The 21,974-nt window shown below is 35.4% G+C and overlaps 1 protein-coding gene across 1 annotated transcript; it reads right to left on the bottom strand.

The window, feature by feature from the left end:
* Window positions 1-10,778: 10,778 nt before the first annotated feature.
* LOC143202024 (L-selectin) lies at window positions 10,779-13,089 on the bottom strand. Its single transcript, XM_076413293.1, has 4 exons — window positions 12,972-13,089; window positions 12,515-12,820; window positions 11,730-11,934; window positions 10,779-11,080 (listed from the first exon to the last, which is right to left on the bottom strand). The coding sequence occupies exons 2-4, from the start codon at window positions 12,806-12,808 to the stop codon at window positions 10,938-10,940; spliced, it is 642 nt and encodes a 213-aa protein (XP_076269408.1). The 5' UTR covers window positions 12,809-12,820; window positions 12,972-13,089; the 3' UTR covers window positions 10,779-10,937.
* Between the last annotated feature and the right edge of the window lie 8,885 nt (window positions 13,090-21,974).

The following is a 21,974-nucleotide window of genomic DNA, read 5'->3' as shown; positions in this document are numbered from 1 at the left end:
CGCGGTAACAATTTGGTCATCTTACAGATTAATCCCAAATGCCAAAGCCGATCAAAAGCTTGTGAGACATCCAGGAATATTGCAGGGCAGTATTTCTTTTCCTCTCTTTCAATAGCCGCAGTTACTCTGTGCACTTGATCGATTGTTGAATGGTGATTTCGAAAACCAAACTGGAAATCTGGTGTTATTACCAAATGTTTAACACGTTTAAATATCAGTTTCTCAAATAGTTCTGATATTGCAGGTAGTAGCGAAATAGGCCTGTAAGATTCGACTTGTTCTGCAGGTTTGTCAGGTTTTGAGCATATTTATTTGTGCAACTTTAAAGCATTCCGGGATATGCTTCAGCCTTAAACAGGCATTACATATATATGTCAACATGATGATTGCTTTTCGTGGCAGTTCTTTTAATAATCCAGGTGAAATGTAATCTATACCAGGTGGCTTTTTAGGATTGAGGTTATCAATTTCAGTGGCAACTTCCAGTGGAGAAATTAGATTTAGATCTACAACGGGTTGATAAACAGGAGATGTATCCATGGTAGATTCTATATCATTAGGTCGAAATATGTTAGCTAAGTATTGTGCGAACAATTCAGCTATTTCATTGTCGCGTCGAATTCATTCATTTCGATCATTTTTAATTGGCGGTACTCGAATAATTGCTTTCCATAGCGAATAATCTTTGTCTGCTTGTGGGCTTAATTCACTTACATACTTTTGAAAGCAATTCTGTTTATATTATTTGATCTTTTGATTCGTCTGATTACTAATTCTATTAAAAGTGTGATCAGATGTTAGTTCGCACCAGCTTTCTGTACTAATTTAATTTAATGGGATGCCTTTTGTAATGTAAAAATCCAGCAGGTCTGGGACTTTATTACTGTCTGTGGGCCAGTAAGTGGGTTCGCGCCCTGAATGATAATTACAATTTGTAAGGTTAATAGCTTTGAGTAATTCGTTTCCTTTTCCAGGTGTTATTATTCGTGAACCCCAAGCTGTATGTTTAACATTAAAGTCTCCACCAATAATAAACCTTGGACCTAATTTTGAAAAGATATCTTTATATTGTTATTGTGTCATTTTATGTCTTGGTGGGCAATATATAGCGCCAATATTTATTTCAACCCCGTTTTTTTCGATACTAATTATCCTAGCTTGTATTTCTTCATTTTTAATTTCTTCTTGTTCAAAATGTTGTATATTTTGTTTAATTATTAAAGCTGTTCCGCCTCGAGCCCGTTCACTGGGGTGTAGTGTCCAGTAAGCATCATACCCCGTATTTTAATGTAGTTTTTTTTAGAAAAATGTGTTTCCGATATGAGAGCTATATCTATGTTATTTGTTTTCAAGTATAATTCTAGTTCCCGGACTCTTTGATTTAGTCCGTTTGCGTTCCAAATTATAATTCTTAAAAACGAATTACTCATTTTTGTTTTTCTTTAGCTTGTTTTGGGTAGTTTTCCCCAATCCGGATTTCTCCAATTTTTCCACCCTGTTTGCTAACTGACTGAATTTCTGTCTCATTTCAGTCTGGAATTCTTTGAGCAATTTCATCATGTCGACGATAGTTGGCGATGGTTGGCCGCAGCTTTCTGCGGTTTCATATCTATTTGTTTATCATTTGATATTTTGGTGGCGTTTATATTTTTGACTGATGGCCTTACGGTTTCATGGTTTTTTTAATTTTCAACCGTAGATGTAGTTTCAGGGTTTTTGGCTTTGTCAATTTGTCTTAAGCGTTGTTCTGTTGTAATTTTCTTTGGCTGGAGTTCTTTTTTTTTTGATATACTGCACATCCTTTATAATTGGCAGAGTGACCTATTTATTGCACAACACGCATGTCGCATGTCAACACTATTGCGTTGTTTTCTGCACTGAGTTGTGTGATGTTTACCGGCACATTTTACACATCTTGGTTCCCTACTGCAAACATTTTTAGTGTGTCCAAGATTTTGACAGTTTGTGCATTGTGGTATATTATTATTTTTCTTCGGAGGTTCCACTTTTATCCTACAGTCTAGTAAATAATTTATGTCATATATATTTTTTATAATTTTCGTTTTGTGTCATGTCTACGTAGAACAACGGAAAAGTTTTAATTTGGGCTAAGAGCAATGACTACGTGGTTGCAGCATTTACATCGGTGATGTCGGAAGGGCACTTCAAACTGCCTATCTCATCGAGCATATTAACGGTTGCACTGTTCGCCATGTATAAAGCACTGATCTCAGTACAGATATGCGATGCAAACGACTAGTTATCGCCTCTTATTCAATAAGCCCCGAAAGTGCCTCTAACCATCTCTATCTCTTCACCCGCTAGTACTTATCCGTGAACTAAGCATTAAATTGGAAAGTAGCGGCAAAACCATCACTGTTATGTGGCTCCCTTCTCACTCTGGTATCATTGAAAATAAAAGCGCAGATTACTTGGCCAGTAAAAGGGAAGGATTACTTACGGAGAACTTCCTCTTTTGGAATAGAGATATGAAGCACCACTCTACTAGGATATTTAAGCATCTAGACAAACTCAGATGGGACCTAATACAAAACAACAAGCTTTGGGAGGTAAAAGAGAGTATTATCAGGGCCTTAACATCACGAACATCAGCAGACGCAACTTAAGCTTATTCTCGTGTCTTAGAATTGGCCACTGCAAACTGACCATTGAATTTCTCATTATGGGAAGAAGTCCACCTCTGTGCGTCGAATGTAATTCTTCACTATCGCTTACACACATACTAACCGAATGCCGAAGATACAACTTGCAGAGACGGTTGGTTAATCTGGGAGAGACGATGAGTGTCTTAGGCTGGATAACCTGGGCAAGCTGATGAATTTTCTGATCGTAACAGGACTACTACTAGAAATATAATTAAATAAATGCAACTATATAATATTATGCATGTTCGTTTCCACATATTTTGTATCTCGTATTCATATCACCGTAATAGGTTGTACGACCAATGTATTATAGCATTCATATATTCATGCATCTGTATGCTTTTATATATTTTACTTGTCTTCTTGTAATTTTACTCTTTATCCTGCACATAATACTCTAGGCTTGATCTGGAATGATCATAATCTTTGATATAAATGTGATGTATATTGTAAAACTATAAACAAACCCTAAATAGTCCAAGAGGCTATAATATATCAATAAATAAATAGCCTCCATATAACAAAGAGCATGGTGACGAATATAGTATAATAAATATTTTCTAATTCCGTTCAGTTTCGTTATATCGAGATTGCACTATACTAATATACTATAAATATGCATGTACTAATATACTACTAAAAATAAATATACTAATAAATAAAATTACCTTGATGGTCATATATGTATGGTTAATGTTAATAAACAATCATGCACTGAAAGCACTAAAAGAAAATAATTGTGGACGTAAAAAAACTTAATGAGAAACAAACAAATTACATTTACTACTAATGAACTGAATACATAATGAACAATAAGAATTAGTAAAAATTTCTAATATAGTTATAATATAAATAATATTAACACTAAAAAAATCTAGCCGATAAGAATAAATCTAAACTCAAAGAAAACACTCACTGCAGAGGATGGATCCGATAATCACTGGAAAAGTACTGAAACGACTGTCTTCATATTTAGGTTAAAGTTTCATGACAATAACTTCCTTGGCGTATTCTGGACTATAACTTATAAAAAAATAAAACGATGAACCTATAGCCCATCTTATATCGAACATAAAATTTATAATTCAAAAGTAATAGCAATAGTCTTCTAAAATTACCATATTTCCGTGTAGCAATACTAACTAGCCGCAATTTAGAGAAAAGTTAGATAGAATAATTTCTCTGAATTTGCCTTTAAATACTGAGATTGTTATAGAAGAAGCAGCCATAACTATAATAAAGATATACAGGAAGTAGCATGATATACGACTCCTAATAGTGAAATACCTAAAAGAGAACATATTAACTAAAATTCCACAAAAAATTACAGAAAAAAGTAAGCTCCAACAAATTGTCAACAAACACATAACGAAACTGCTGAAAGGAGCTGATCCATAAAGGACAAAAGCAAGGACTTATATTTGGAAACTCTGACCCGAACATATAGCGACAGCATACATCCCTCATTAAAGACAATGACAATAATTGAGTTGAGAATAATAAAGAAAAGGTTGACATTTTTTTTCCCATTTTCTACCAACAAATGGGAACATTTCTCCACATTATCTACCAACTCTTTAAATTTTCCTTACTAAAGAAAGTTGAAACAAATAATAATAAGGTAAATTAAGCGCAAAAAGCTTCTGGTTATGATGTAAATACTAGAAAAATTCTAAAAAAACTGTTGGCAACGATCATATAACTAATAACATTTATATATATAAGATTACTAAATCATACTATCGTGGACAATACAACTGCTGGACAGTGTGCAGGATGTCAGCATTGAAGCGAACCAAACCATTCGAACTTATATAAAGTGTATACCTTTAGTGTAAACTATAGCTATAAGTTATTATAATGTACAAATGAAAAGTAGTAATTCATTAATTGTAAATTAAGATTGTACTAAGCGTATCTAATAAAATGTTATAAAAAACGTACAAAGATTTCACATATTTTTTATCCAAAATAATCAAATATTTCTTTATAATGTTATTGCTGAGATAATATGAAAAAAAATCGGAAGTAATTTAGTGTAAAAACTATTCAGTTTGATTTTTAAACGCAAACCTTATAGTATGAGGTGCCGTATAAAAATATTACGGAAGTGCGTGTTTGGTGTGACGATTAGAGTGTAATACTGGCATGTTGAGGTCGCAGTTTCGGTTCTGACTGGGGCAGCAGCTTTTTTTGTTCTAGTTTGGATATCAAAAAATAAATAAGGAACTGACTAAAAATTAAAAAATAATCAAACTTAGAATTTAAACACAAAAAAATTGTTTTAAAATAAAATACGTACATAGCTATCGCTGTAACAACAAAAAAAAATTAACAAAAAACTTATTTAACCTATCTACTACACGTATTTTATATTCTACTATATACACACAACTTAACTTAACACCTACCTAAACTTATTTATCTATTTAAAATATTATTTTATCTTCTACCAACTGATAATCAACCAACTGAATAATATAATTATGTGGCATATACACAAAATGAAATTACGTACAAAACAAATATAATTTGTTATAGATAAAAATAGAGCTTAATCAGTTAGTTTTTAAAATACGTCAGAATTGGGATAGTTTGAAATTTCTATTGAAACACATAAGAATTTTAAATATCTTAATAACCTTAAAGAGTAATGATTATGTGCTCTGACTTAAGAAATTGTAGTAGCAGGAAGAAAGCAGGATGGTACATATTCCTCTAACCTCTAACCTCTAACAATTCTTTTAAAAATCTTCTCTTCTCTCCCCCCTCCTACGATCTACCTCACCTCACACGGAACCACCTCCTCTCCTTCACCTTTTTCTTCTTCGCCCACCAAGACCACCTCTGTAAACAACAAAAAGGCAACTCGAGGACTTCCTCGAGTAAACACAAACCACCTTCTAAGACAGATATCCTCACTATCCGAGAGGGATCACAGAGATCAGATCATCAGTAATCTCTGGAAACATTCTCGCAGAAGTCATCGTATAGAAATAAGTCAAGCAGATGGAAATAAATTTAGCATCGTCGACCGAGTCTATGGATGTTAAGGAAAGTATACCGGAGAGGAATTCTTTCCATAGGCAACTATAGGAATCATTAAATGCTCAATAAAATAAAACAATGGAACATTAATGGTTTCAAACCAAGATCAAAAGAATTACCAATTCTAGTTGGTCTGTATAAACTGGCAATACTGATTTTACAAGAAACTAATCTAAAACCAACAGATAGGATGGCTCTTAGGGACTTCCATATATTTAGGAAGGATAGAACTATCAGAGGTAGAGCATCGGGTTGAGTTGCCACCCTCATTAGAGATGATTTAGTATTTGATGAGATCCCTCTGTCTACAGACTTTCAAGCTACACCTTTCAAGTTATAGCTGTTAGGGTCTGTTGGTCTTATATATATCTCCTACATGTTCTGTTTCTGAGACCATGATAACTGATTTATTTTCACAAATTTCTGGACCATTGGTAATTGGGTGATCTAAATGCTCACGCTACTAAGTGAAGGGAAATCATACAATTGCAGGGGACTCTCATGTTGGAACCATTGGTAATCAACGTGCGGATATTCTGGCAGGTTGTCGGAAAGACTCTTTGATAGTAATTTTTTCTTTTTCGCTCATAACGCAAAAAACATTTGGAGGAAAACAAGTTGTGGGAGATTTAAAAGACTTATTGTGAACACCCTAATCTTTCTGAGTTCTCTCTTCGGAAGCTCACAAATACTCACAGGGTTAAAAATTGCTAATTGTAGATTCATCCACGAATTTCTTCTCAAACATGAAACCCCGGCTATCTGTTCATCATTTAATGTTAAACTTACCGTGAATCACTACCTAGTAGTGTCCTTTGTATGGCCCTATTAGACAACAGATTAACTTTGGAAAGAATATTGAGGATTACCTTTCATTGAAAAATATACACAGATCTTTTCTACATATCACAGGTCTAATTCCTAGGATTTAATTTACTCGGTTTCACTTATTTGGATCTCTTATTTATTATTTTAGGATTTGTGACAATTGTAACTGAAAATTATCTCTTTGTTGTACTCACTTACATGTGCTCTATTGCTTTTGTAGCTTTGTAAATTGATATTATCTGATTTTATTTTGCTATATTTTATTAATACTCAAATATTAATGCATTCATTTTACTTTACCTCTATTATATGTTTTGTCTTGTTATGTATTTACACTCACATTTACACAGTTATGTTAATCTTATAATTTGTACACTTATGTATAAATCTTTGTTACCTTCTTGCACAAAGGCTTTTTATTTTTGTATTTCCGGGAAGACTAAAACGTCTATTTATTTAAACATCTATATATACTACTAGATATACAGGCATAAACAAAGCTTAGTCTATACGACATTATGTATAGACCACGGCGGTCCCTAGTTAATAAAATAAATAAATACAATACAATACAAATCTAAGATATAAAATCGTCTTTTGGAATGCCAATGACCTACAACAACATGCAATGGAACTAAACATGTTCATAATTGAACAAAACATTAACATAATGATAGTTGTCGAAGAACACTCCACAAATTCACCATTTTACCTACAAGCAAGTCAATAACAATGTCAGCAATTTATTGCCGAAATATAAACATAAAATCACGTCTTGATCTATTCCAGTAATAATAACCGTATTTTCAAAAATTATCATCAAATATATCTTTTTTATCACCTTTTTTATAATAATAAAACTACCAACTATTTAGGCAAAATACAGACCTAATCATGACTTTAAATTTACCATTAAAAACAGAAATTGATATAAAAACAGCAGCAACATTATAATAATATATAAGAGACAGAATAGTACGCGACTCCTAATAGTGTAACACATAAAGCAATAAAAGGGCTGAAAGAGTTGATCAAAAATTAGCAAAATCAAGTATATTAAGAATATTTGTAACATCTGACGCTAACTGAGTCTATAGATTATTCCTTATGGAAACCAACAGGAAAGTTCAAAAGTCTCAGCAACATAACTCACCTATTAAAAAATGACAATGATTGAGCTTGAAGCAAAAAGGAAAAGATTACAATCACTTAAATGTATGTAAGTCTTTGCCGTCTAAGCTACCAGGTGTACCGAAAAGTCATTACGGACTTTATAGATGTCGCTAGGTGTAAGTATGCAATGTTATTATTATTTTATTGCACAGATACAGATATGTTATTTTATTCTATTGACATCCAACTTCATAAGCGGAACGCATTACTTTTCTTATTTAATCAAAAGAAGAAGCCGCAAAACACCAAACCTAAAGACAACGGCACTGTCATCAACTAATCTAAATACCTCAAAAGCTCAGTTACTGCAAAGTTTCTTCTTAACCATCTCGAGTCTCCAAAATCTCAAAGATTATGATCGGCAAACTTCAAACCAAAAAATCTCCGAGTTTCTACGGAATATTCATCACCCAATTAAAAAACTTCCCGAATAAGTAGCTCGCAAAACTGCACATATTAATTCCATCATGAGGCTGCAACATTCCTAGAAGTACGCACCTATCCCATCAGCCTTCTCAGTGCTACTTCAAAGCTTGGGAACAGAGCAATACTATACTCTATACAATTCTTACACAAACAAAAACACCATTATTCCTGATGAAGAACTCTCTTTTCGCACTCACATTCATCCGTCTATCAGGCCACTCGTCTGGCCGCACGCATGCATCACGCTCTTGACCAACTTAAGACTTGAAGCAGTCCTTTTGAACCTAACTAAAGCTTTTGACAAGATCTGGCAGGATGGTTTGAACGCAAATTGCGTACGGTTAGACCTCTCAGACGACTTTAGGACTTTTACCAATCCATCCAAAGTTCACCGCTTTCATCAAGTCCTATCTATCAGATAGATCTTTCCATCAAATCAAGATCAGGAACACTCTTTACAATCGAAAATTCATCAACGCTGGCGTACCTCAAGGTTCCCCGCTGATTGACGTCGCGTTTGATGCTGACTACATTGTTTTGTTCACGGCTTCTAGGCTCGAGGATACCATTCAAGGACGATTAAAGAAGCAGCTCGATCACTCGGTCAAGCGGTTCAAATTCTGGAGGTTGCACATCAACCCTCTGAAAACCAAGACCATTTTCCATGAGAAGTGTTTCGCACTGCACATCTTGCTACTCTAAATCAACACCTCAACAATTTCATGGCTGTATAAAGTCACGTACTTAGGTCTCTAATTGAACCAATGGCTCGGTTTGCACTCCCAACCCATAAAGCAATCCAAAAAGGTTCGGGAATAGCAAACCTGCTATCTCCTCTGCTCTGCTCGTCTAGTAGACTTCCCATCTCTATAAAATATTTATTTACTTATATATTTATAGTACTTCTCTGCGGATCTAATGCCTACTTCAAGTTTGTTTCACCCACCCAAGTGGAACGCTTTCAAGTTTTCCAAAATAAGCTCCTCTCAGGAGAATCTTAAACGTTCCATGGTTTCTCAGAAATAATTCAATTCCCAGAAAAACTGTCACTCCAAAAATCAAGCATTTCATTTCTCTATCCTTCCACAAATAATAATTCAGCTCAAGTTCTTATAAAAACGCGCATGTTCGCGAGCTGGTCAACATGCTAGGAGTTTAGCACTAGCATCACCGCTAATCTCATCTTTCCAAACGACCTCATTCGTCCCTGCAGTCGTAACATTTGCCCCCATAAGATAGTATCCAGTCGTGTGTTCTCTCAAGTTCACGAATCAATAGTTAGTTTCACTATCTGTAATTTTACCGTATCCTCATGCCTAATAAGGGCTACCCAAACAACTTATTGCAGTAGCAATAGCGACTCACAGAGGTCAACTGTGAGGCGGATTCGGTTTAGTGTATTGGTAAGCCCAGAGGCAGTCTCACATAACCCAACCAACTTGCCACTCCAGGACAAGTCTCGGCGACCAGGTTGCGTCATGCATTCCACCACCTCGTTTCAAGCCGGAACAAAAAAAAAATGCCCCAAAGCAATTTGACATGCCATTATCGATACTCCGAACTATGTCTCTAATGAAGTGATACAACGCGATATCCCTCTAAGACCCATAACGAGTGTAATTTAAAATATTTGCGTTAATAGTCTGAGTGTTAGTGTACCCCAATTTGTTCGCTAGTCAGCAAATTGTTCGACATGATACTGAAGTGCGCATCTCTAGTAAGACCTATTCAAAGAAAGGTAGCAACTTATGGTGGTTAGAATTAATTTGCTTGTTTATGTAAAATTTTTAAAATATAAAATAAATTATAATTAAAAATTAATATAAAAATTAAATATTTAACAAACTTAAAATCCGCAGTTGCATAAGCAAATGAAAACCAAAACCCTCAGCATGGAAAACATCCCTACTTTATACATTGAAATAATGATTTTCATATTTTCATTTATAATTTAAAAAACATATATTGCAAAATAATGACTCTCACATAAAATTATTAGATTATTGCAAGAAAATGTAATTAATATTAATTATTGTTATTTGATAATTTTTACAAAAATCTTATTTTTTTGGCGAAGGCGATAGTGTACAACCTAAAGTTGTTCATATTCAATAACAAAAATACAAACCAAGGAAGGTTTCCAATTAACTATAGTTCATGTCTGTTAATTTAAGATAGTATTTTTATATGTACCTTGAACTAGTAACAATGAACTATTATATTAATATAGTTACATAGAATAGACCAAATTTTTGATGAAGGCGTCAGTCTATGGCCTGAAAATTATTATTGAGACTATTATTACTATTGAGAGCATTAAGTTAACTGAGATATACAAATAATACTTTTTTATTTCAGAATTTTAATCACAGTTATTTTTTAATGTTTCATCACGTAGTAACGGTAATCTATTGTATTATTATAGTATTATTGTATCCATATATATATATATATATATATATATATATTATATATATATATATATATAGTATTATTATATATATATATTATTATATATATATATATATATATATATATATATATATATATATATATATATATATATATATTAGGAGATCAATGACCAATATACACTCCGAATTTTTAATAAGTAAGCTAAGATAGAAACAACATGTATATATTAAAAACACTTTAATAAAATAAATAACCATTAATATAATCTAGATTATAGTGTAAAAATTTTTTCAGGTTGAAGGAAATGTTTTATAAATAAGCATTAGTTAATTGGTTATTATCACTTTTTACTGTATTATTATCAGTTCCTGTTAAGTTCACTTATTGGGAGAGGTGGGCAAATTTGACTAATTCATCATTTTCTTCGCATACCCATGGTTTAACGTGATGACAAGCCACATCATGCCAATTTACGCCATCATTGTAAAATTGGTTTAGTACAGCCAGGCAATTTTCCACTGCACCTGCAAAAAATTAATGAACAATCTTAATAAATTAATCGAAACATATAGTCTATTCAACATAACAGCAAACTCACGTCATCACGATGTCGAATTTATTGACCATCGCAAATTATAAATTCGTCTTAATATCAGACAATATTTTCCTTCTCATTTTATTCTAGTTAAAAAAAGATACAATATTGTCTGATACATTCTTGAAATCATTAGTGATGATAATTACAGGCTAGAAACCGGCAAAAGTTTTGGCGTCTTGCTTATTTTGAAAAACTTGAAAAATCGAATATTTGCTTATTATTACTCTGATTGAAAATGTCGAAGCCATTAAATAATCAGAGTCAGAAATAGATTACGTCTCTAATCAGTTACTTCGAATAAGAACGAGTTAATATATGCATTAGATACTATCATATTAAAATAAATTATAATCGATAACATTATTTTCGTTTCATTATTTTATTTATATTATGAGACAGAATGCTGCCTGATACGTCGTAATATGTAATCGAATCAGTCGATTTTTGTTGATACTAGTCGACACTGTTGTCAAATGTCTACAAAATTCTTCATAATATTGATGATGATTATTTGAGATTACAAATCGGCAATTGCCGTACATTACTTGTTTTATTCGATACATTATATATATTACCTCCTTGTTGGAATTCTCTGTTATCTGGTTGTGGTTTTCCAATTCCACCGGTTTCAGACCAATCGTTTTGATCTCTTTGGGTGGTGGGTGCTAGTTTTTCTAAGGTGGCGGTCCAGAACCAACCATTAACGGACAAGGGTTGTAAATCGGGACGGTTGCATCCAGGAAAGTCACATTTTCTCCCGGAAGTCCAGATATACTTAACCTATGATACATTACATTATTTTAACGAACATTCGATAGAGCTGCTACACAAAAAGTGTGCATAGCAAGTGTGTGTTTAGCATTACGAGGTGATGTTATCATTTGTCGGAATAATGATGGTGTAATACATTTTGAAATTTCATTTCAAACTAGGAAATATTACTAACTTGTAGTATATAAAAAGAAGGGCAAGGCAACGTTACCATTCAACTTAATGTCGTTTGATTAAAATGGTAGTAAAAGAACTGTTGATTAATAAATTGAATTGAATTAATTACAATTAAGAAGGAAATGAATAAATAAACTAACAGAGTAGCGATTTTAATAATTTTCTCTAGTAAAATTTTGAAAACTAATATAATTGTAAACATATTAAATGTCCAGTATTTTAGTTAACTTGAATATTATTCAGGTTTTCGCAATTTATAAATAATACCAATAGTTAATATAACAATAGCAATAAACAATTGCAATGGTTCAAAGCTGTTGGTTAGTCTTCTTGGACCGTTATAAAAACCAATAATTAAATACAAATACAAAACTTCTAGAAATATTCTGATTTTTAATTAAAAAGAGCTTACCTTATCTCTGACGATTCTCTCTTTGATCCATTCGTTCTCGACTGACGTTTCCAACGAAATGGTTTCCATGCAATGTCTACGGCAGTAGTTGCGAGCAGTTAGCCAGTCTTCTTGGGCGTTTTTTAAGGCGGGGTCCCTCCAGCTGAAGAAATAACCCTTTCCATTAGGCCCCACTTCATGAATAACTCGTTTGTTACACAGGTTGATATCGGGTACGGCCAGTGTTCTACCCGCAGGAAGATCCGCCAAAACGGACGATAAACAAGACAAAGCTACGATACTGATAATCCACATTTTTTTTCGAATCTGGAACAAAATTAAGATGGGCTTTCACTGAGCACGTGCCGATATTGAAAACGCTCTTAAGTATATGCACTTTCTTTTTTTTCCTTGAGGTCGTTTAATGTAACACATATACAAATAGCGTATGGAGAACGTGCGACAAAATATAAAATACCTGATGGGTCGTGTCAGACGGTTTGTACGTAACGGATCTTCAAGTCGAACTGCGATGGTGTGGACGACAAATTGTTCCTTATATAGTTAAGTTAGGTGTTACAGAGCCTTACCTAATTACCTATTGATACCTCCTTTACCTTGATGATTAAAGGGATCTATTAAATAATAATTAATGCTAATGTTACACTAACGTATAAGGGATTTCTAATTGCAGGGCTTTCGAAATATTTTGGCATTCACATTTTAAATGATTTTTTTAATATAGTCATATATATTGATTAATAAAATATTTCTGTTTATTTAATGTGCATCACATTTATGTTTATAATTTACAATATCAAAACCTATATATTTAATATCATGATGGTATTAAACAAAATATTAATAAAATAAAATATATTATGTATGTTTATGGTAAAATATTATGTATGTATGTTAAATGTCATTAAATTATTTTAAAATATTTAATAATTCTTTTTATGTAATAATTAACTTTTAAAATATCTAATTAAAAATATAAGGACACTTGACTTATTGGCCTTCAATCATTGCCAGGTTTTTTTAATATATGTTACTAAAGTCTCCTATTTAACAATGAGGGTTTATCTGGACCCGACCTACAGTTTAACGTGGACTCCGAACCACGGTCCCCGGCATTAAGCCTACCAACTGGCCAGTGACCAACTTAGAAGACATCCGGTCATACCCAGCCTGGTTAGATCTCATCTTCAATGCTGTTTGATAATGAAACTCTCATAACCTGACTAGGTTATCCAATTTACACAAGTACCTATCACAGTTGAGTGATCAACCAACACGGACATTACATTTTCATGCTTTGTTTAAAAATTTAAAAAACCGGGAAGGTGAAGTTGATCTTATATTGATACCCTTGTATATGTCGATTTTGATTTTGTATTTGGAGATCTCAATACTATTTCGATGTTTTCTCTCAAAATATATCTATAATTATGGGAAGTAAACAGGCTGCGTAAGACCGGAAGTTTTCTGGGATGATCTTCAACGTGGTCACTCGCCAGTCGGTAGGCTTAAGCCGAGGACCGTGGTTGAAAGCCCATGTTAAGCAATAGGTCTAGTCCAGATAAACCCTAGTTGGTAAAAAAGGAAGCTACTGAAGAACTGGCAACAAGTAAGAACTGAAAATTAAAAAATTACAATTAAAGAAGTTAAACAAATAATAATGATGGGATAAAGTGTAAAAAATCTCCCGGATATGAACATCAATTTGTGTTTCATGATAAGCACGGGACTATAAAACAATTGTATAGAATTGTAAACAAAATAAATATGCACTTAAATGATAAACTATATTGTTCGGATGCATTCCTGGATATATCTCAAGGTTTTAATAAAGTATGACACACAGGGTTACTTAGTTGATAAAAAGGAAACTCTAAAATTTAACTAAAGAAGTCTCACTTATTGAGTCTTAATAAAAACGGAGGCTACGTTAAAACTAACAAGAATGTCCCCTGGATTGTTTTAGATAGACTGTATCTTAATTACAAAATCAGCAGCAAATTTCTAATTTGATATGTATTAGTATCTATTAGTTCTTGGAGATGTTTAGTTAAGTACTTAACAAGATCTCAGGTTAAACCTCAGATTGTTGCTAACAATTGGGTGAAGAGGTATGCATTGTTGAGAAGTTGGCAATTTTATATTGTTTGCTAATGCAGTAATGTCGTTTTATAATGTTGTAATGTTGAATGGTAGTATACCATGCCATATAATTGTATTAATTTGTGAAAAAGACTCGGTACACATGTTATATACTACAACGTCATTTATTGACGAAAACATAATTTTAATTATGTATGAAAATACTAGAACATTAAGTAACATGAAATACATTAGTAAATTAATGTTATTTTATAGATAGCCCTATTAAATAATCCTATTAAACAATTTATAACAATAATTTCTTCTCACATAGCACTACCTCCTCGTGACTTTTTTCATCAAATATTCAACTCATATCCATCGGACTTCTGTTGATTGAGGAGATAAAAGCGAATTGAAATCTTTAGATTCAAATTCAGCAACTATTTCGAAGAAACAAAAAAGAGCTTGCATTGAAGGAGAGGAAATAAAATTTAAAAAATATATTGTTTGCATCTCATTTGAAAAGCATAATTGTTTTTGAGAACATAATACTAATGGAAACAAATATAACATAACATTTCAGTTTATTCATAGAATAGGAAATCATTGCTATAATTTTTTTAAATCAATTAAATGAAACCATTAACAAAAGTTTAAAATAGTACAATATTACATTTATAACTAAATAATACTACCTACTATCATCTAGACCTGTGCCGTCTTATTTATGAACGTCTTATTTAAATTACTTAAATTTTACAATTTTTATTCAGTACTAAAGTAAATTACCCTAAATGTATTCTTGTATTTTTTATTAAGAGGGTTCTTAAAATTATGCTTGATTTTCTAGGGGTCCGCAGACTGAAAAGGGTTAAGAAACGCTGATCAAGATCAACCCTTCTAAAATTATATTAATCAATTCTTTTTTATATCCCAACATATAAAAAATTACACTCTAATTATGGATTTCTGGAAAATAATTATAAAAGGAATTCTCAAATATAAAATAATAATTGAATAAGAAAAAACGAATTAAAAATAATATGAATTTTGTATATCTGTCTTCATTTATAGAAAGGTATTTGCTTTCAGTGATATATAAAAATATTTTTGAATAATTTAGGTCTAAAGCCGAATATTAATGATTCTCATTATCATTAGATCTTACAAAGGCGTCAACTCTTTAAAATACTTTATTTGGAACTCAAAATTACGTTTATAGGAATTTGAATAAATAAATAAATTTCTTATATTTTTCTACCGACTAACATTTGCCAATAAATCATTAAACGATAGGATAATAATTAAAAGCATTAAAATGAAATCTTATATGTATTTAATTTAGATCAATTATGTTATGCGTAACATTACAATTATAATTGTTCGTTAATATGTTTACGAAACAATAATATTTAGAAAATGGGCATTTTATCAAGAGAAACCTTAATACCTAAACGAGAAGCAATTCAAAAATTTCAGTTATTATATTTTAAGCAATCTTCAATTAACTGCTGTAATATTTTGTTGTAATATGATTTATATGTTTACCCCTAGAACTGTTTATCTGTCCGATAATGGAATTTATAACAAAGAAAAATTAATACGGTATGCATTAAATATATGCCACTTCATGTGTCTCTTATTAATGTCATTGTTATTTTAACTTGATAATATCTTAATATTATCATACAATGTTGTATAATTACTTAAACATAATTTAAACGTTTTCAAAAATATTTTTAGAATGTATAAGAATAAAATGATTTTTATAATTTTAATTATATAAATTTTAATGTCAAAGTGTTTGAAAGTTTTAACAACAGGGATGCTCAGTAAAATCGATTAAGTAGAACTTTATTACCAAAAATAGTTTTGGCTATAAAAAATATATGTCTCTGATTATCAATCGCTTCTAAAATTTCAAATGAAATCGTTTCACCAGAAGCCTCGTGACTAGAAGAGTGAACTAGAAATAATTGTGTCATTAATATTTTTCACCGTATGTACGTGTGTTCCTGTAAGAATCTTTTTTAGGGGACAGGCCTTGTGCTAAGATATTTACAAATAATACCTATTAGAACTAATCTAATTATAGTAATCTTGCATAACACTCACACGGACAATTTGTATTCTTCTTTGTTGCAATGCAGTCATATGACATTGTTTTGATTATTTATAAACGGTAATATTCATTATTATTGTTTATTAAAAGAAGGCCATTGAGATGTCGCAATTGCTATTGTTTTATTTTATTTTCTATATATATATATATATATATATATATATATATATAAGCAGCGATTTTAAAATCTCCTTTTTACATGGCCTTGTTCCTTTCTTGGCCTTTCAATAATAATACCGTTGCCTATGCGCAATTCCAATCGCCAAGACTTTATCAGACTCGATATCACACCGTCGCCCGTGAACAAGTTCTACATAATCTTCTTCGCCACAAGTACCGGTATTGCTCTTATTCCTTTTGTACAAGTATTTATTTTTTTTTTGTTCTGGCCTAAAAACCAGGCGGTGGAATGCATGACGCATACCTGGTCGCGGAGACTTGCCCTGGAGTGACAAATTGGACCGGGTTATGTGGGACTGCCTCTGGGCTTACCAATACACTAAACCGAAACCGCCTCACAGTTGACCCCTGTGGATCACTACTGCTACTGCATTAAATTTGAGGATATGGCACCCGCTGATCGGGCAGCCGTTATTGGGCACGAGGGCCCGGCGATTCTATTAATTCGCAAACCTGAGTTAACACGCAACTGGGTACTGTTGTATGGGGGCAAAAGTTTAACTGTAGCGACGGATGAGGTCGTTTCAGCCTGGAAAAGCGTGCTAAGTTCCCAGCATGTCGACCAGCTCGCGAAGAAGCGCGTTTTCAGAAGAACTTGAGCTGAGTTGTTGTTTGTGGAATGATTGAGATATGAAGTGCTTGATTTCTGGAGTGTCAGTTTCCCTATGAATTTGATTATTTCTGACAAACCATGGAGCGTTTAATATTCTACTGAGGAGCTTATTTTGGAAAACTTGAAGCAGTTTGACCTGGTTGGGTGTAACAAACTTGAAGTAGACATTAGATCCGTAGAGGAGTACGGACCAAATTAACATCTTGTAAAATAAGCATTTGATGGAGATGGGAAGTCTGCTAGAAGGGCAGATCAGAGGAGATAGCAGGTTTGCTATCCCCGAACCTTTTTGGATTGCTTTCTGGATTTGGGAATGCCAACTGAACCGCCGGTCGAAGTGAAGACCTAGGTACGTGACGTTATCCAGCCATGGAATTATTGCGGTGTCGATCTTAAGTTGCGAGACGCGCAGTGCGTAACGCTTCTTATGGAAAATGATGGCCTGGGTTTTCACGGGGTTGATTTGCAACCTCCAGAATTTGAACCACTTGACCGCATGATCGAGCTGCTTCTGTAAACGTTCATGAATTGTAACTTCGAACCTAGCGGCCGTGAAGAAAGCAGTGTCGTCAGTATGCTCTTTTCTCGGCAGATCTGAAATAAAGAGCCAGCATCGATTTGTTTACGACTGGAAAGTGATTGCCTGATCTTGACCTGGAAAGATCTGTCCGAGAGATAGGACTTGATGAGAGCGGTTAGGTCTTCTGGGAGGCTTAACCGCACGCACTTTGCGATCAATCCGTCGTGCCAGACCTTGTCGAAGGCTTTGGTTAGGTCCAGAAGAACTGCTCCAAGCTTTTTGCGTTGGTCAAGAGCATGATGGATGTGTGCGGCCAGACGGGTAGCCTGATGGACGGATGAGTGGTGAGCGCGAAAGCCGAATTGTTCATCTGGAATGATGTTGTTTTCCTTTGTGAGGAGAGAGCGTAGAGTTGAGAGCGTAGAGTATTGCCTTCTCGGTAAGCTTCGAAATGGCGCTGAGAAGGCTGATGGGCCTGTAATCAGATGGAGATGATTTTGCTCCTTTCTTGGGTATAACCGCTATATGTGCGTGTTTCCAAGACGCCGGGAAGTGTTGCAGCCTCATGATGGAGTTAATGATGTTTGCCAGTTCTGCGAGCTGCTTATGCGGGAGATTTTTTAACTGGGTAATCGATATTCCATCGAAACCTGGAGATTTTCTGGTTTGAAGTTTGCCGATCATAGTCTGTAGAGACTTTGGAGACACGAAATGGTTGAGAAGAAAGGCTGGGGTTACTGGTCTTTTGACGGAGTTGGATTCTTTGATGACAGTGTCAATGTCTTTAGCTTTAGTGTTCTGTGCGGGTGGGAGGCATTTCATTTGAGCTTCGTAGATCTCTGCAAGGAGCTCGACTTTTTCTTGGTCAGTGACTGCGAAATTTCCTGTGACCGTTGACTTCAGGGGGGGATGACATTGTGCGTCTTCCCCACGAGGCATTTGGTGACACGCCAGAAGGAAGGGGGGCCATCCAGCCTTTGGTCCGCGAGAAATGAGTTCCATTTCATTGCTCGCCAAGTCGAGACGGCCGCCCTTACCCTCTTGCATGCTCTGTTCGCCTCCCTTTTGTCTGCAGCATCAAGGGTGAATCGAGCTAATCTGCATAAACCGTTTTTGATGCGAATTTCACGTTTAAGAGAAGCGGGAAGGTTTTTTTTCCACGGCTGGGGTTGTGATGAAATTTTGACTGTGGCAGATTCGTGAGCAGACTGAATATCGCGAGTTAGCTTGAGTACGGCTTCCTCAAGCTGTTCTGGCGTGTTAATTATCGGAATTGGATCGGATTTCAGGAGAAGAGATTGGTAGCTTTTCCAGTCGGTTTTTTTCCTGAATCTTGTTAGTGGGACTTGAGTGGTAGCGCAGTTTCCGAGTTTGAGGAGGACCGGACGATGATCAGACTCTAGTTCGTTAAGGACTCGAACTTCGGAATGGCGATTTACGTCTTGAAGAATAAAGAAATCAAGGATTCTTGCTACACCTTGAGAGACTGTACTAGGGTGATGGGTGGGTTCATCTGGCAAGGCAAGACCGTAGCCCAGATCTGCACTTAGAGCTACGATGGCGTTACCTGCGGGATTCGCTCTGGAACACCCCCAGGTGGGGTGGTGGGCGTTGAAGTCGCCACCTATTATTTTTGGAAATTTTCTTTCGATGAGTGATCGGTATTCGGCATAGTTGAATGCAGAAGATTTCCTGTACAGGGATGTAATCACGAAGGGACGTTCTTGGATATCGATTTTAATGGAGGTTGTTTCGAAGTTGTTTACTGGTAACAATGGAAGGAGCTCATGTTTGACTCCTTTTCTGACGAGAATGGCGATTCCACCGCCTCGACCCGGAGTTCTATCGTTTCTGTAGACAAAAAAGTGTTCGAAAGAGAGACGATGTGAAGGTTTCAGGAAAGTTTCCTGGATGAGAACGATGTCGACGTCATAGAATGTCATGACGTCTTCCAATTCCGCTTGCTTTCCGCGTAAGCTGTTTGCATTCCATGTCATCAGTATAAGAGATTTCGGAACAGCCATTTCGAGGAATTAAAAGGCTGCTGGAAGTTAAAGAAACAGGTAAATATTGCCGCTTAGGCGGCGACATTTGGAAAAAGACGAGCAAGTTGGTGAGCCAGGGCGATCACTTGCAGGAGAGCCTGCGGGTCAGTAAACGCCTGCATTGAGGAGTTAAAGTCCGGTGTATCGGTTGGAGCAGGAGTTTGAGTTGGAGCAGGCTGGGTGGCGCTGGCTAATTTTTGGGCTAGCTTCCTGCCACCTTGGTTACTCCATGCAGAACCTTGTGGAGGCCTGGATTCGGTCGGAATTTTTGGTTTTCTTGGAGCAGGACAGCAGCTGCAACCGGTGAAGTTTGCGGTATGAATTTCACCGCAATTGCTGCACTTTGGAGGTGCTTCCGGGATTTTGGTACAGGATCTAGCGTCGTGATGCCCGGCACATTTGACGCACCGTGGAGGTGCTCGGCAATACGAGCTGGAGTGCCCGAAAAGCTGGCAGTTGAAGCACTGCACTGGCTGGCCGTTTCCCCTCTGGACCTCGACCTTCACTGTGATGACGCCGAGTTTGGTCATATATATGATCTGTCGCTCTTCGCGAGGGACAACTACCTGAACAATTGGCAGTTCTATCCCGGATTTTAATTTCCATCTTTGCACAAATTTGGGATGGAAGCCTTGATCAAAGAGAAGTTCACGTACATCGTCAATGCAGAGTGATTCTGGGATGTTTCTTATTATTACCCGGAATGCTCTCTCCTCCGGATGACAGAAGGAATGGTAAGGGTAATTCCTTTCCTCGAACAGGGTAGTGAGTTTACGGTAATCGTCGCTTGTGGTGACGAATAAGAAAATGCCCCTCTTTTTGTTTCGGGTTATAATATCTATTGATTGTGCCTTAGTAATTCTAATGAGCTCCATGAACCTCTTCTTGTCACGGAGCACTATAGGCACAATATTTTCCTTTGGGGGAGTTTGAGAAACAGTCGCCGAAACGGTTGGCACTGTTATTGCTGTGGAGGTTAAGATTTGTTTAGTGGCCTGGCTACTTACCTGCGCAGGCTGTGTTGGTCTTGTGGTAACTTGTTTCGGTAGTGGCTGTGGGGCCGTCCTGGTGGTCGGCTTGTTTTGCACTGGTCTGGTGGTAAATTTTGTAATCGAAGGCTGTACGTTAACCTTGGCTTTCGATTGGGTAGATTGAGTGGCCGGCTTGGCTACCGGATTGTGTTGTGATTTGGGAGCCCGTTTTCCCTTCTTGTCGGCCTTCGGCAGCTGGTTTTCCTGCGGTGGAGTGATGGGCCCTCTTTTCCTATGTCCCACCAAGGTGAAACCGTCGTCTGGGTCTTCAGTTTGGTCTGAGCGTTGTGCCGGTTTAGCTGGTGTCTGGGTCTGGGTTTCTGTGGCAGCGGGAGTCGTTATTTCCATGGCATCTTTTTGATACTTCATGAAGTCTGCTATCGTAGCTGTGAGAGTTTTGATTTCTTCTTTGAGATCTTCGGAAGCCTTTTCGGTCTTTTCCAGCTTTTCAGTCTGTTTGTTCAGGGCGTCTGTTAGTTCTTTAGCTAATATTTTAACTTCATCTATCTGCTATCGCAGGTCTTCATTCTGTCTTCTTAATTCTTTTATGAGCAATTCTCGGCTCTCTTCGAAAGATGGTCCATTTAAATTAGGAAAACTGGGATTATGCTCAGGAGGCGACGTCGGCTCTGACGTACATGACGCCATTGCCTTGTCTGTAAATGCGCCTTTTCGGCGCTTACAGACGCTTTTTTATGACGTAGGCACTGGTGGAAATTTATTAATACCGTGTGTTCTGATATAGCCCAGATCAAACATAGTCAGAGTCTGCAAATGGTATATCAGTTCACAACATCAAGGATAAGTCTGTGTGTCCATCGACTATACCATCCCGCCGACCATATATCCCTATAGTCTTCATTA

Source organism: Rhynchophorus ferrugineus, unplaced genomic scaffold (assembly GCF_030347505.1).
Source record: "Rhynchophorus ferrugineus isolate W39M unplaced genomic scaffold, kcgeb_rfMv2 rfM9, whole genome shotgun sequence".
NCBI classification, from domain to species: Eukaryota; Metazoa; Arthropoda; class Insecta; order Coleoptera; family Curculionidae; genus Rhynchophorus; species Rhynchophorus ferrugineus.
This window is presented reverse-complemented; position numbering and strand designations above follow the sequence as displayed.

Bases quoted from the DNA above. Each gene is read 5' to 3' on its own strand.
- LOC143202024 (XM_076413293.1), bottom strand. From the start codon at position 12,808: ATGTGGATTATCAGTATCGTAGCTTTGTCTTGTTTATCGTCCGTTTTG. The intron at 11,935-12,514 runs GTAAGCTCTTTT...AATGTATCATAG, and splicing joins AGAGAATCGTCAGAGATAAG to GTTAAGTATATCTGGACTTC. The intron at 11,081-11,729 runs GTAATATATATA...AATTTTTTGCAG, and splicing joins CAGAGAATTCCAACAAGGAG to GTGCAGTGGAAAATTGCCTG.